This window comes from Mobula hypostoma, chromosome 22 (genome assembly GCF_963921235.1).
Source record: "Mobula hypostoma chromosome 22, sMobHyp1.1, whole genome shotgun sequence".
Taxonomy (NCBI): domain Eukaryota; kingdom Metazoa; phylum Chordata; class Chondrichthyes; order Myliobatiformes; family Myliobatidae; genus Mobula; species Mobula hypostoma.
The window spans coordinates 7,272,749-7,286,780 of NC_086118.1; the positions used below are offsets into that span (position 1 = coordinate 7,272,749).

General features: G+C 40.9%; 1 protein-coding gene across 4 annotated transcripts in view; it reads left to right on the top strand.

The window, feature by feature from the left end:
* Positions 1-13,373, top strand: part of tmem94 (transmembrane protein 94) — a 166,996-nt gene extending 153,623 nt beyond the window's left edge. For all 4 annotated transcript variants that reach the window (XM_063030944.1, XM_063030943.1, XM_063030947.1 and 1 more), the window contains one exon: positions 721-13,373. In XM_063030944.1, coding sequence (XP_062887014.1) covers positions 721-793 — 73 coding nt within the window. In that variant the 3' untranslated portion in view covers positions 794-13,373. The remainder of the gene's footprint in view (positions 1-720) is intronic.
* The last annotated feature ends 659 nt before the right edge of the window (positions 13,374-14,032 follow it).

Below are 14,032 nucleotides of genomic sequence, written 5' to 3' on the forward strand. Positions count from 1 at the left end.
ACAGAGATGAGGGAAGTTTTATAGACATAGGACAGTGAATCTGGTATTTATTGCCACACACTGCTATGGAGGCCAAGTCATTGAATATATTTAAAGCAGAGGTTCTTAGTTTCTTGATTAGTCAGGGTGTCAAAGATTATGGGGATAGGGCAAGAGAATGGGGTTGAGAGGGATAATGAATCAGCCATGCTGGAACGGTGGAGCACACTACTCAAAAGCATATGTTTTGCTGCCCTTGAGTTTTTGTTAGCTTGTATATTTTGGTGAATAAAGTAATCATTGATGAGTCTGCAAGTGCAGGTAAATTGAAGTTATTACCAGGTATTGTGTGGTTCAGGTGCCACTTTCTTTCAGTTAATTTATCCCTTAATGACTAGTGAGGTGTCCTCAGAGTTATGCTTTAGTCTTTTCTATGTGCTCATTAACTGACTGTTTCTTTAGAATGATCCGATATGAAATTTATAAATGTGAAGACACATAGTTGAAATTATGATGGACACATTAATGAAGAGGTAATAACTAATGTGATTTTACTTCAGTTTGAGAATTTGAACTTGGCTTAAAAGATCTGTGAATAAAATTACATAATCAAAAGTGCCTGTGAACCTGTAGGAGTGTTGTAAAACTAAACATTTATTCGCATTTGTTAGGGATAATCTACACTTCATTAATTCAGCACTTAAGTTTACCTAACGGGCATATCTCTCCTGTTCCTTGAAGGGTACGAGACCGTTACCAGAAGAGGCAAAAGCTGCAGTTTGAAACCAAGCTTGGAATGAATTCTCCATTCTGACACTAGGATAATTGCTAATGTGCTAAACTGTCAATCGCAGAGGAGTGGTAGCTTCTGAGCCGACCTCAGGCAGATCGGGTCAAGGAGCTGGCCCACAAACACCACGTTACTGCTGCATGAAGACTTCAAAACTGCACTAGAACTTGACAACCTCTCATCAGTTGAGGAGGTTTACCAGATACCTCAAGACAAACACAGGGCACGGAGATAGGTGTATGGCGCTTCAGGAACTGGTACCTGGAAGTACACGTTCATGCAAGTTAAAGTGGAAAAAGTCCTCTATGTAAAGTCAGTCTCCAGTAATTGGAGAAAACATCAACACTGCATCTCTTTCTCACTGTGCACATCTGTCAGCCTGTGCCCAGAGGTGAGGAACTGACACTTCAGTAAAGCAAAATACATTGGTTGTGGCTTCACAAACAAATTATGTAGTTTTCCCACAAAAGGATCTGTTTACCCACCTTTCCAGTTTTGGGGCCTTCAGGTAGCATTCAGTAATGTAATGATGCCCAGTATATTGGAGCCCTTAACCATTATGAGTGAAATAGGAAGTAAGAGTTTTATCACTGCCTCCCAGTTTTAAATTCCATCCATCTCATGGACTTGTGAGCTCCTGGTGCAGTAACCAGTAGGCAGCAGGGAACCCCTTTACACTCAACCAGGACTGCTTCTGCACTCTGTTGAGAGGTGCTTTATGATTTTAGATCAGAGACTCCACCAGAATCAGAATTTGTTTTGTCAAGCCCAGTCATGCTCGTCCAGATGAATAAAGTAATGGGCATTTGTTCTTATTTTCTTGTATATGCAGTGCCAGGCTGATCTTATTTAATTTGAGAGGACTTGTGCATTGTACCCATATAACTCGATATTGGACCAGGTAAAGGGATGGCTTAAATGTTTTAAATCAGTGATTCATTTGGTGCGATTTTTTTTAGTGAAGGAATTGATAGCTCATCTTGACTGGATCATGCCAAAAACAAATCACTGCAGCTACTGGGAATCAAAGTAAAAACATAATGCTGGAAATACTCTAGCAGAAACTGAGGGGAGGTTTGTATTTCAGGTTGATGACTTTTCACTAGAGCTCATATCACTCCCATTTCACATGCATAGTACAGAAGTTGAAAGGTAAATAGTAGTAATGGTCAGACAGTTGCTCTTGCAAAACCCATTCAGAACAGAGCAAAAGAGTGATGCAGTTTCTCATCTTTGTATTCAGCTGTTCCAGATTTCTGCAATTATAGAGCCACAGAATGTCATGATATCATACAAAGTGAGCTGCTTACTGAGTCTGTGTGGTGAGCTTAAATCACAATGTCACAGCAGCTCTGTCTCTGAACTGCACCACAAGTTTCAGGCAAAGTGGTACTCTGAAAAGTTATTGCAAAGAGTAACTATAATAGAAGTGCATTCATCTTTTAGTTCATTAAATGAGTAGTTTAAGTTGCAGATGAAGGAACTCAACCCCCCTTCCTGCTCCCCAGCCAATGCTTGTCCTTTCCACCTCAGTAAATTTAGTTTTCAATGCACATGTGCAATTGAAGTTCACCTTGGAAATTGTTACATGGTCTTTTTAAGCTGTGCAAATGAGGAGAATGATATGTCTTCCTCTGGAGCAAAAAGTGATTATGATCTCTGGGTTAAATTGTACTCTGGAGTTTTGACTGAGCACTTATAGTCATGAACCACTTTTTTCTGCCAATGCACTTCTTTGTCGGATGTATACAGTATAACACCACCCCTGTGTGACCCTCTTTAAGTATAATTACTGAGAGAAATCACTGTGGTTCTTCAGTGTCTCTGCTGTTGGGAATTCTCAGCCCGTCCAGGTATCCACCCTCTGAGCATGGCCTAGCTCCTCATTGTGAACATGATTTGGGTTGGAATCGCTTGCCTTTTGTGGATTTCCTCTAACAACTTTCCTCTTGACCACTGTCAGTCTCGTAACACAGTCCATCCCTCCATTACACCCCAAGATTTCAAATTGGAGACCCCAACTTAAAAGCCACCTGCTCCCAGAGATTTATCACAGTCCAGACTGAAGCATCCCTCCTACTAGCTGGTGATCGCAATTGCCCAGAACCCATCTACTGTCATGCTGTCTGTATTGGTGCAGTGTGGTAGGAAAATATCGTACCCTGGTGTATGATCAGTTCTACCCTAGTGCATTGTCATTTCATTAGGACTCAGCACATTGGGCTTTTGTTGCTACTGAATTTTAAAACAATGTGCCATGCATTGGTGGATTGCTGTGTCTTTAAGGGCACAGGGGAGCCTCCAGTTTAGTTTCTTCAAAATAAATTGGCATCTTGGTTAGCTCATGTTGAATTGCTAATTATTTGACCTTTTGTGTTGTAGGGATAATTGGCTTTGTGTGGTTCTTTGATGTTGTTTAGTGCCCTTCATCTCATGAAATAGCTGTGCACTGCTTTACAATCATATTTGCATTTTACCATCACCATTCCAGTTTGCGCATGATCCTATTTGCAGCTGTTGAGTCTTTAATATTTTCCAGAGACAAGTCAACCCTTTCACTGATGTAGTGCAGGAGTTGTTATATATTCTAATCGTTAATGAAGATTACTAATCTTGAAACAATTTTGCACATACTCCTTCACCTATGTGGCCTGTTACTCTGGTGCTAACGACTTGCTCACTTGGTTACATGTAGCATACAAAGTAGTACAATGGCATAAATTGGCATCATCCAGCATCTGATTTGTGCGGTGCATTACCCCCTAGAAGTTACAGTCACTAAACTCCAGTGAGTTTAGGGAGGTGGTCTGGTTTCCAGTGAGGCTTGGTGTGGGAATCGGAACCATTACCAGATGGGAGAATGAACAGACAGTGGAGTAATTGTTTGAATTGCGTATTGCACAATGGCTGTGAAAGTCCTTACACGAGGCTCTCAGAGATTCCAAATTAGTTCTCTTGCAACACTGTGATTGTAGAAAATTCTTTATATTTGGGAATATGCAACAGCTCTTTCCAAGAGCATTGCCATACTGGTAAATGTATACCTTACATTTAATATTTCTCAGCTGGGAAGCCCAACATTCTTTGATTGTGAGACTATTCCATATGTCATTCCTGTGAGACTATACATTTCTTATGTTATTACTCGTTGTCACATTCTTTTGTTGCCCTGTAACTGGTTGTCAGGCAATGAGCAGCTTTTGAAGACACTCGGATTACAGGTGTTTTGCATTTAGAAAACAGCTGTGTGCAAGGGTCAAGGTCAGCAAGCAGCTGTTTGGCTGGAGCAATTAAGGGCTTCAAAACAAAATAAACATGTAGCACAGCTTTCAGTTTCTACACCACATTGTATGCAGAAAGTGTGCTTATGTGCCTGCAGGCCAGTTGCCCAACCACAAATATGTGACACAAGGAGACTCTTGAATGATGTTGCCTTTACTGATTGATGAAGTGTGCCCTGCATGGAACAAATCACAGGGAACTGCACACCAAAATGACATCTGACAGGATATGCAGGTAAAGTCCACTGCCCCGAGTTACCACCTGCTGCCCTAACATAACTAATCCGATTCAGAAAGCTTATCTTGCAGGAGTGAAACATCCCAGATTCTAGTGACCAGGCCTGAGAGGAGCCAAAACCTTCACCCTGCCCTTGAACTTTCACTGTCAGCTAGACTTTGCCCTGGGTCTTGCTGTGTTGTTAAAATGAGTGTTTTAACTGAAGAGGAAAAAAACTTTAAAATTAAACCAGCCAAAAGTCATTGGTGATTTAAAATCATAAAATCTTGAAAATCTCGTTAATAAGAAATGAAGCTGCCCTTCCCTTTCCTTTCCAGGACCCCTTCAGTCTCTATTGAAGTGAAATGCAAGCCTAGGAGCTCAGGATGCCTAGTGTAAGTGCTGGGGAATGCCAGCAGGACTGAGCTGACACAGTGGGCTCTCTGGAGAGTCCTGCAGCAGAGGTCTTGACAGGTATGGTTTCTATCTTGCCAAGCACCTTTTGGGTTTGTTTAAAAACCATCTTAGAGCAGAATCATTATCAGCAAAATACAGACCATCATAGTAATTTGGAAATAAAGGGTTTATCTTCTTACTAACCAAACCTTTGGATTTATTTTGACCCCATCTTAAAGTCAGTAGATTTCATGCTGAAAGGACTCAGAGTTGGTGCTCTAACAGTTTATTTATTCACTGGGACAGTGGCAGCTACATAAATTGGCAAAAGAAAGAGTAATTGCTTACAGCATGCACTTGGACCTTTACCAAAGAAGCCTGTAGTTCCTAAAAGCAGGAAGATTTTGCTCTAATATCTCTGCTTCAGATGGTACCACTGAAAGGTTACTAGATGCATCGTGCCTTTGTAAAAATTGTAAAGAATTTGGAGTTTTGAGTTTGGCTTCTGACAACACAAGGGATGTGATGGATTTTAGGGTTCATGCTGATATCACTCTAACCCAAAAAGCAAACCTTTCAGTGCTTCTAACCCCACTGTGTGTAACCTGTCTTCTTCATGTGCCTTGCGCGTTACATGCTTGGGTGATCATGGCTCTCCACATCCAACAATGCCTCGCAGCGTCAATGATATCTCTCACTCTTCGATCTGTTAGTTCTTTCAGTGTCCATATATTTTCTTCTTTGCCTTCCTCTACCGCATTTGCCAGGCATATGGCCTTGTAATGTAAGGCATTCTATTTCTCCCTTTCTGATGACATGGCCCAGGAATTTAAGTTTCCTCTCATTTAATGTTCTCACTAAAGATCTTTTTATGTTGGCACGTTGGAGTACTGTCGCATTAGTTACCCTATCTCTATATGATATTTTCGGCATTCTTCTAAGAAACCACATTTCTGTTGCTTCTAAGTTTCTTTGGAGCTGTGGTGTTGTAGTCCATGTTTTGGAAGCAAGATTGACCAGATGTAACATTTTAGTAGCCTAAGCCTTGTCATAGAAATGTGTCTGTTGGTAAAAATGGGTTTCATTTTTTGGAAGTTGGTTTTGGCAATGGCAATTCTTTTTATTTCTACTTCTAGCAGCATCTTGTGATATAAAGCTACCAAGGTAATTAAAGCTGGTCTTTTGTTCAATATCTTGGTTACCGATGTACAATTGGCTGTTGGGAGTATCCTGCTGTTTTGATATTACCATACATTTGATATTTTTTTTAACAGTTGATGGTTAGACCAAAATCTGCACTTGTTTGTACTACTTTGTCTAGGAGGATTTGTAGGTCTTCTGCAGCACTTGCTATTTCGGGTGGTATCGTCTGCATATCTTATATTGTTGATGTTAACACCTCCAATTTTTATCCCATCTAGGTCTTCTGTTTCTCTGAGAATCATTTCACTATAGATATTAAATATTTCCGGTGAGGCAACACATCTGTGTCTAACTCGTCTTTGAATTTTAGTCCAACTGCTTATATTATCATCAATTTTTACCACCGCCGCTTGATTCCAATATAAATTTTGAAGCAGTTGTTGGTCCCTTCCGTCAATGTTTAGTTTAGCGAGAATTTGAAATAATTTTTCATGTTGCACTTTGTCAAATGCTTTAGTGAAATCAATAGAGCATAAAAAGACATCATTTTGATATTCAATTGCCCTTTCTGAAAACATTCATAGTATGAAGATTGTCTTCGTAGTTCCTCTATCCTCAATAAATCCATATTGCAGTTTAGAAGCTTCTGGCTTTAACTTGTTTTTAATTCGACTCGGAACAATTCTTAACAAACTCTTAATTATGTGACTCATAAGACTGATTGTTCTATAATTTTCGCAGTCAATAGTTCCAGGAATTTTTGGCAGAGTTATCAATACTGATTTCAAGAGATCGTCAGGCAATACACCAACCTCGTATATGCCATTAAACAGTTCAAAAAGAGTATCTGTGCCCAGATCTTCTCGGGCTTGTATCATTTCCACTAAAATTCCATGAGGTTCAGTGGCTTTACCATGTTTCATGCTTTTCATTGCTTTAGTTATTTCTTCTCTGGTAATAGGTGGGCCAGAATTAGGGTGTTTAATATCTGGGGGTTTCCCTCTATTATCTTCAAAAAGCTGCTCTATGTACTGAATCCACCTCTCACATACTTTATCTGGGTCTGTTAGTATGGATCCATCTGCTGATCTTGTGCATCCTGTAGAGGAGGTTTTCTTAATTCCAGTAATTTCCTTAATTTTCTTGTGCATTTCTTTGCTGTTGTTAATATGGCCTTCTACTTCATTGCATTTTTGATTCAGCCATTCTTCCTTTGCAATAGTGCACAATTGTCTGGTCTGTCTGTCTAGCTGTCTGTATTGCATTTCATTACTCTTCACTAACCACCTTTGTTCCATCAGATCTAGAATTTCTTGTGTTATCCACAGTATATATTGGTGTGTTGGATTTCTTGTACTGAAATTATCTCCTCTGCTGATTGCTATATAGCATATCTAAATCTGTCCCAAATAGGTGTTGTTTCATTTTCCTTGAAGTGTTCTTCTAGGAAGCTGTTTTCAATTGTTTTTTAAGTATGCTATTATTTTTAAGTTCTCCCAACATATACTTCTTTCTCTTCCTTCCACATTTCAGTTTCTTTAATTTTGTTTTAATGGTAGCTATGGTGATCTGAACCACAGTCTGCTCCTGGGTAGGCTTTAGAATTTGTGATATTATTTCTAAAGCGCTCATTGATGATAATGAAATCTGTTTGATTCCTTGTTCTGTCTCCAGGGCTAATCCAAGTACACAATCTACGTGAATGGTTTTTATACCAAGTATTGGTGATCACTTGGTTGTTTCTGACACACCAATTAGTAAACCTTCCTCCATTTTAACTTTTCTCCCCCAAACCAAAAGGTCCTATGATGTTATAGAAACATAGAAAATAGGTGCAGGAGTAGGCCATTCGGCTCTTCGAGCCTGCACCGCCATTTATTATGATCATGTCTGATCATCCAACTCAGAACCCTGCACCAGCCTTCCCTCAATACCCCCTGATCCCTGTAGCCACAAGGGCCATATCTAACTCCCTCTTAAATATAGCCAATGAACCGGCCTCAACTGTTTCCTGTGGCAGAGAATTCTAGAGATTCACCACTCTCTGTGTGAAGAAGTTTTTCCTAATCTCAGTCCTAAAAGGCTCTCCCTTTATCCTCAAACTGTGACCCCTCGTTCTGGACTTCCCCAACATCGGGAACAATCTTCCTGCATCTAGCCTGTCCAATCCCTTTAGGATTTTATACATTTCAATCAGATCCCCCCTCAATCTTCTAAATTCCAATGAGTACAAGCCTAGTTCATCCAGTCTTTCTTCATATGAAAGTCCTGCCATCCCAGGAATCTATCTGGTGAACCTTTTTTGTACTCTCTATGGCAAGGATGTCTTTCCTCAGATTAGGGGACCAAAACTGCACACAATACTCCAGGTGTGGTCTCACCAAGGCCTTATACAACTGCAGTAGTACCTCCCTGCTCCTGTACTCGAATCCTCTCGCTATAAATGCCAGCATACCATTCGCCTTTTTCACCGCCTGCTGTACCTGCATGCCCACTTTCAATGACTGGTGTATAATGACACCCAGGTCTCGTTGCACCTCCCCTTTTCCTAATCGGCCACCATTCAGATAATAATCTGAATTTTTGCCACCAAAGTGGATAACTTCACATTTATCCACATTAAATTGCATCTGCCATGAATTTGCCCACTCACCCAACCTATCCAAGTCACCCTGCATCCTGTTAGCATCCTCCTCACAGCTAACACTGCCGCCCAGCTTCGTGTCATCCGCAAACTTGGAGATGCTGCATTTAATTCCCACATCCAAGTCATTAATATATATTGTAAACAACTGGGGTCCCAGCACTGAGCCTTGCAGTACCCCACTAGTCACTGCCTGCCATTCTGAAAAGGTCCCGTTTATTCCCACTCTTTGCTTCCTGTCTGCTAACCAATTCTCTATCCACATCAATACCTTAGCCCCAATACCGTGTGCTTTAAGTTTGCACACTAATCTCCTGTGTGGGACCTTGTCAAAAGCCTTTTGAAAATCCAAATATACCACATCCACTGCTTCTCCCCTATCCACTCTACTAGTTACATCCTCAAAAAATTCTATGAGATTCGTCAGACATGATTTTCCTTTCACAAATCCATCAACCCTTAACAACCCTTTCCTGTCCAACTTTGGAGTTAAAATCTCCCATGACTAGTTTTATATCCTGAGATTTACATTGCTCATAAGCACTGTAGAGATCTTCATAAAACTTGTTGATATCTTCATCCGTATCATTTGTTGGCGCATAGGCTTGGATTATGCTAATGTTAAAGGGGTTATCCCTTAATTTAACTAAAAGCAGCCAGTCGGATATCGCCCAATATCCCGTAAGACATTTTGATACTTGTTTGTTTAAAGTAATTCCAACTCCATACATCTGGAGGTCAACAGCATAATACATTATCAGAGAACTATTCTTAGTGAATTTGCCACTGTTAGTTCATCTAATTTCTGACAGGCAGGCCTAAGATATCAACTTCCAACCTTTTCATTTCATTTAATGTGTTGTCCAACTTTCCTTTCTGATAAAGTGTACGGATGTTCCATGTTGCTACCCCTTAGCCTTTCCCTATTGCTTACAGTCTCTGGATGACAGTCTGGTGTCACCTGCAGCACATGACTATCCCTACTGAGTGAGGTGTTGTTCCGTTGATTAGAATCAACCCCATTCACGCTGTTGTCTGGTTTCCTTCTTTTGTTTCTTTCCATGATTGACTAGGCAGAAATTTCAACAGTGGTTTGCCGTTGCCTCCTGTTGCCCCAGTGGTCACCTAACTAGAGCATTTGACCTCTACTGGTGTTCCCAATTGGGAACCATACACTAGACGTCGCCCAACCTTTGCTGTTGTTGTACAAAGACAATCCTCCACCAAAGCTTGGAATCCATCTCTCTGCTGCCGAAGACTTCAGTGATTTTAGGTGACACCACCACCTTTAGTCTGGTTATTTTCCTGGCGCCAAACACTCGCCATAGACAGAGCTCCTTCAGCGAGGCAGGTTGCACCCGGACCTAAGTCCTACATGATGGTGGAGTTGTCTTGGGTGGTAGAAGCTATATAGTCACTATTAGCATTTCCTAACATTTAGTCAGGACCCAACCACCCCATACACCCCAACCTGTAGAGGGTGGCAAAACCACCTTGCAGGAAAGTTCTACAGCTTGTAGCTGCTTCAGTGGTGCAGTTCCCAGACCATTAGGATGTGCAAGCATTCACTTACCCCTCTGTGAGGGGGCAGTGATGGAGAAAGGAGGGAGCTGATGCTAGAAAACAAGGGCTTGTCTACTGGGAAGAAAGTGAGTCAGTGTCATTGGTCACTCACTCGAGGTTGTGGTAGAGACTTCTATTCAACCTGTAGTTGGTCAATTACTCAGCAGCAGCCTGACTCCAGGTTGGGCATGTCCTTAATCCAGTTAAAGTGCATCAGAGGTTTCTTACAGCTCTATTCACCAGAACCTTGTCCTATGTTGCCCCACTGTAAAGTTGCATTTCATGACAAAGCTGAGGCAAACTCCTGATGTGCAGCTGAGGAAGAGCTCTATTTTCATCCAACCATCCCACAAGGTTGGTATTGCAATGTGCTCTGTTCCAAACTGAATAGCTGAGAAGAAATGGAACTAGGCCATTTGGCCCCTCGTACCTGTGCAATCATTCCATAAGATAATGGCTACCACTCTCCTGCACACCCTTGTTCTTGTAGTCTTGTGAAGTGCCAACAGTAATCTCCAAGTGCTTTTCCATGGAGATAATTCAGATCCCTGGTTACAGTGAAGAGCAAAATAAGGCAATATTACTGCTTATGCCTTGTTACTTTGAAGCCTGTGCATTTCTTTAGAGGTCTGGCCTCTGATTACAGAAGCAGGCTGGGAAATAGTTTGAAAGTTTGTCATTTTAAAAGAATTTTTTTTGCCTTAGTTAAGTCTTAAACCAGTTCCCCTGTTTAAAGCTTAAATATTTACTGCTGTTCCATGTGCTGAAATGCAGAGTCATAAATTTAAAATTGTCAGCAGCTGATGGACCTCTGACTTGATCCTGGTGTTTCTTTCAGTGAAGCTGTGGTGAACAGTGTATGAGTTAATGATTCTCATTTTTCAGGTTATCACAAATGTTAATTCAGTTCCTCACTGCTTCCCGCTGCCCTATCATGCGTACGTAATGATCTGTTTTGAATGACTGTGGCTGCATTTAACTGCATAATGTTGATCACTCAGACATGGTGATCCAGAGTTCTTAGGCTGAAAGCGGCATTGTTAAAACTTCCAGTGATCTGATTAGTGACCACCATTAGATCTGAATGAGGCAAAGTGCAGTAAATATTGGTGCAATAGTAATCTGTCCATTAGTTTGTAAATACTGTATTAGATTAGATTAGATTCAACTTTACTGTCGTTGTGCCGAGTCCAGATATAAAGCCAATGAAATGCAGTTAGCATCTGACCAGAAATGCAAAGAATCGTGTTATTTACGAAATAACTGCGAATAAAAAGTAAGTGCTACAGCACACAAATATAAAAGTACTGAGACAGTACAATATGGGTGCAATACTGCTTAGCGCTGTGATGTGAGGTTCAGCAGGGTCACAGCCTCAGGGAAGAAGCTCTTCCTGTGCCTGCTGGTGCAGGAGCGGAGGCTCCTGTAGCACCTACCGGATGGGAGGAGGGTAAAGAAGTCCATGGTTAGGGTGAGATGCATCCTTGATAATGCTTTTTGCCCTGCCCAGGCAGCGTTTATAGTAGATGTTCTCCATGGTGGGCAATTGGGTGCTGATAATCTGCTGGGCAGTTTTCACCACACGCTGGAGTGCTTTGTGGTCCGATACGGGACAATTGCCGTACCACACTGAGATGCAGTTGGTGAGTATGCTCTCAATGGTACAGTGGTAAAAGTCCGTCAGTATCCTGGGACAGAGGTGAGCTTTCTTGATGCTCTGCAGGAAATAAAGGCGCTGTTGCACCTTTTTGATCAGGATGGAGGAGTTCAGGGACCAGGTGAGATCCTCGGAAATGTGAACACCAAGTATGCTTGTGAATGCATAATTTTTAAACTTATTTTAAAGTACATTGGGATGAGTTGATAAGATTTTTACATTTTTACATTTACATTGAATAATGGCATCTGGTTCGATTTGTAGCAAGGACTGTCCATCAGTAACTCTGATCTGAAAGCTACAGTAAAATAAAACTCTGCTCATCCATCCTCTGTTAGGAAATTGTGATGTTTTAGCAGCCTGGGCCTCTGTTTCCCCTGCTCCCTTTGAATTCATCACAGCCCTGTAGCCGTGTACTCCTTTAAGTTTGCTATATTCACAAGAAATTAAATTGCTGTGAAATATCTTAACGAAGCAATTGAAATAGTGTTGTATTAATAGTAACAACCAGTGGTCTGGGAAATCTGTTAATTCAGCATCTTTGCCATTTTGGTGGTGCCAGAGTTTTACTCTATAACCAGGTTTGTCGTGAAGATGAGGGATTTAAGCCTATGTGGGACGGAAATGAGGAGAAACTGCTTTTCCCCAGAGAATAGTGAATCTGAAAATTCTCTTCCCAGGGAAGAAGTAAAGGCTACCTCATTAAATATATTTGACACCATTAGATTTTTTTTTTTGCATAGCAGGGGAATTGAGGGTTGTGGGGAAAAAGCAGGTAAATTAATCTGAGTCCATAGCCTGTCCATTTGGCACGATGCTATTACAGTTTGGGACATCAAAGTTCGCAATTCAGTTCCTACATTTTCTGTAAGGAGTTTGTAATCCTCCCCGTGAGTGCATGGATTTCCTCTGGGTGCTCCAGTTTCCTTCCACATTCCAAAGATGTATGCTGATTAATCATTGTAAATTGTCCTGTGATTAGGCTAGGGTTAAATAGCTGGGTTGCTGGGTGGTATGGCTTGTTGGGCCAGAAGGGCCTGTTCGGCAAACAGTGATGAGGTAGGCTTGACAGGCCAAATGGCCCACTCCTGCTCCTATTTCTTGTATTCTTATGTAATGCCACTTTGCATATTTGATCTGCCCTTCCAACAAAAATCTGTGCACTTTCACTACTCCCCCTTTTATAAATCCTAGAGGGCCAAACTCATAACCACTTATTTTTGTGACTCAAAGTTGAAGCTTTAAACTGCCTTCCTGATGTAATTAAGATGAACTTTCCTTTTCAGTACTGTATTGCTTTGTTAAGAAAGGTAGTCTATAATCTCCCATTATTTTCCTTCCTAGATTTCCAAAGTAAATCTTTGTATTGCCAATCAGCATGCTGCCATATTAAATCCAATAGCTTTGGGATTTGTGGCCCACATTAAGTTACACTTGCACATGTGGTTGAAATTGTCAGTCTTATTGTAATGGGGGCTTGTTGGTAATGACTGGTGGCCGAGAGCCTTTAATGCCACAGACGATTATGTTTCGGTGGCATTTTATAAATGATGTACATTGTGTAAATGTTAGAGATATTTAATAATGTTGCACTGTTTTAATTTTTACAATGGAAACTTGTAACTTGTAAAGCAAATTACAATGAGAATAAATAGTGTTTTGTAGTGTTTTGGTCTCCTGCTGACTAATACATCTTGATGTGATTTATTGGGCTGTGCAATTAGTCCCTTGAAGTTGAGAGTGATTTGTATACACCTATAACTTCTGGTGTTGCTGATATGGTCAATGTGAGACAGATGGACTCTGCCACACTTAGGTATGCAAGTCTGTATCTTCCCATCCTATTGAACTTTAGAATGCTTTGGCCGAAAGGTTTTGAGATTATTAGTTTGATCACTTGATCATAAATCTTGAAACCCACTACAATACAAGACTGGTCCTTTTATGCAGTACTCTGTGGCCAGTTTATTCCCTGCAGGCAAAGGATCCCTGAATATACTGTACAACTGTTAATAAAACATGCCAGTTTGGGCTTCTATCAACATTATCTTGCTGAACGACATTGACTGCAGTCTAACAATATGTCTTAAACTTCTTGTTTTCAAATCCTTTTACCATCTCTCCCAATCTCTGTGCTTCACCAATTCTGACATCTTGTGCATCCTCAATTTTCATCCCTCATCAAGTGCCAAAACACTAGGCTCAAGCATTCCCCACCACTAATGCATTGAAGAAAAACAGTCATTGACCAAGATATTATTTCCATGTGCTTGCTGTTGGATCTCCCCTAACAAAGTGCTTTGGGGCAATTTTATTACATTGAAGGCACGATAAATTGTTGTGGCCGAGTGGTCTGCATTGG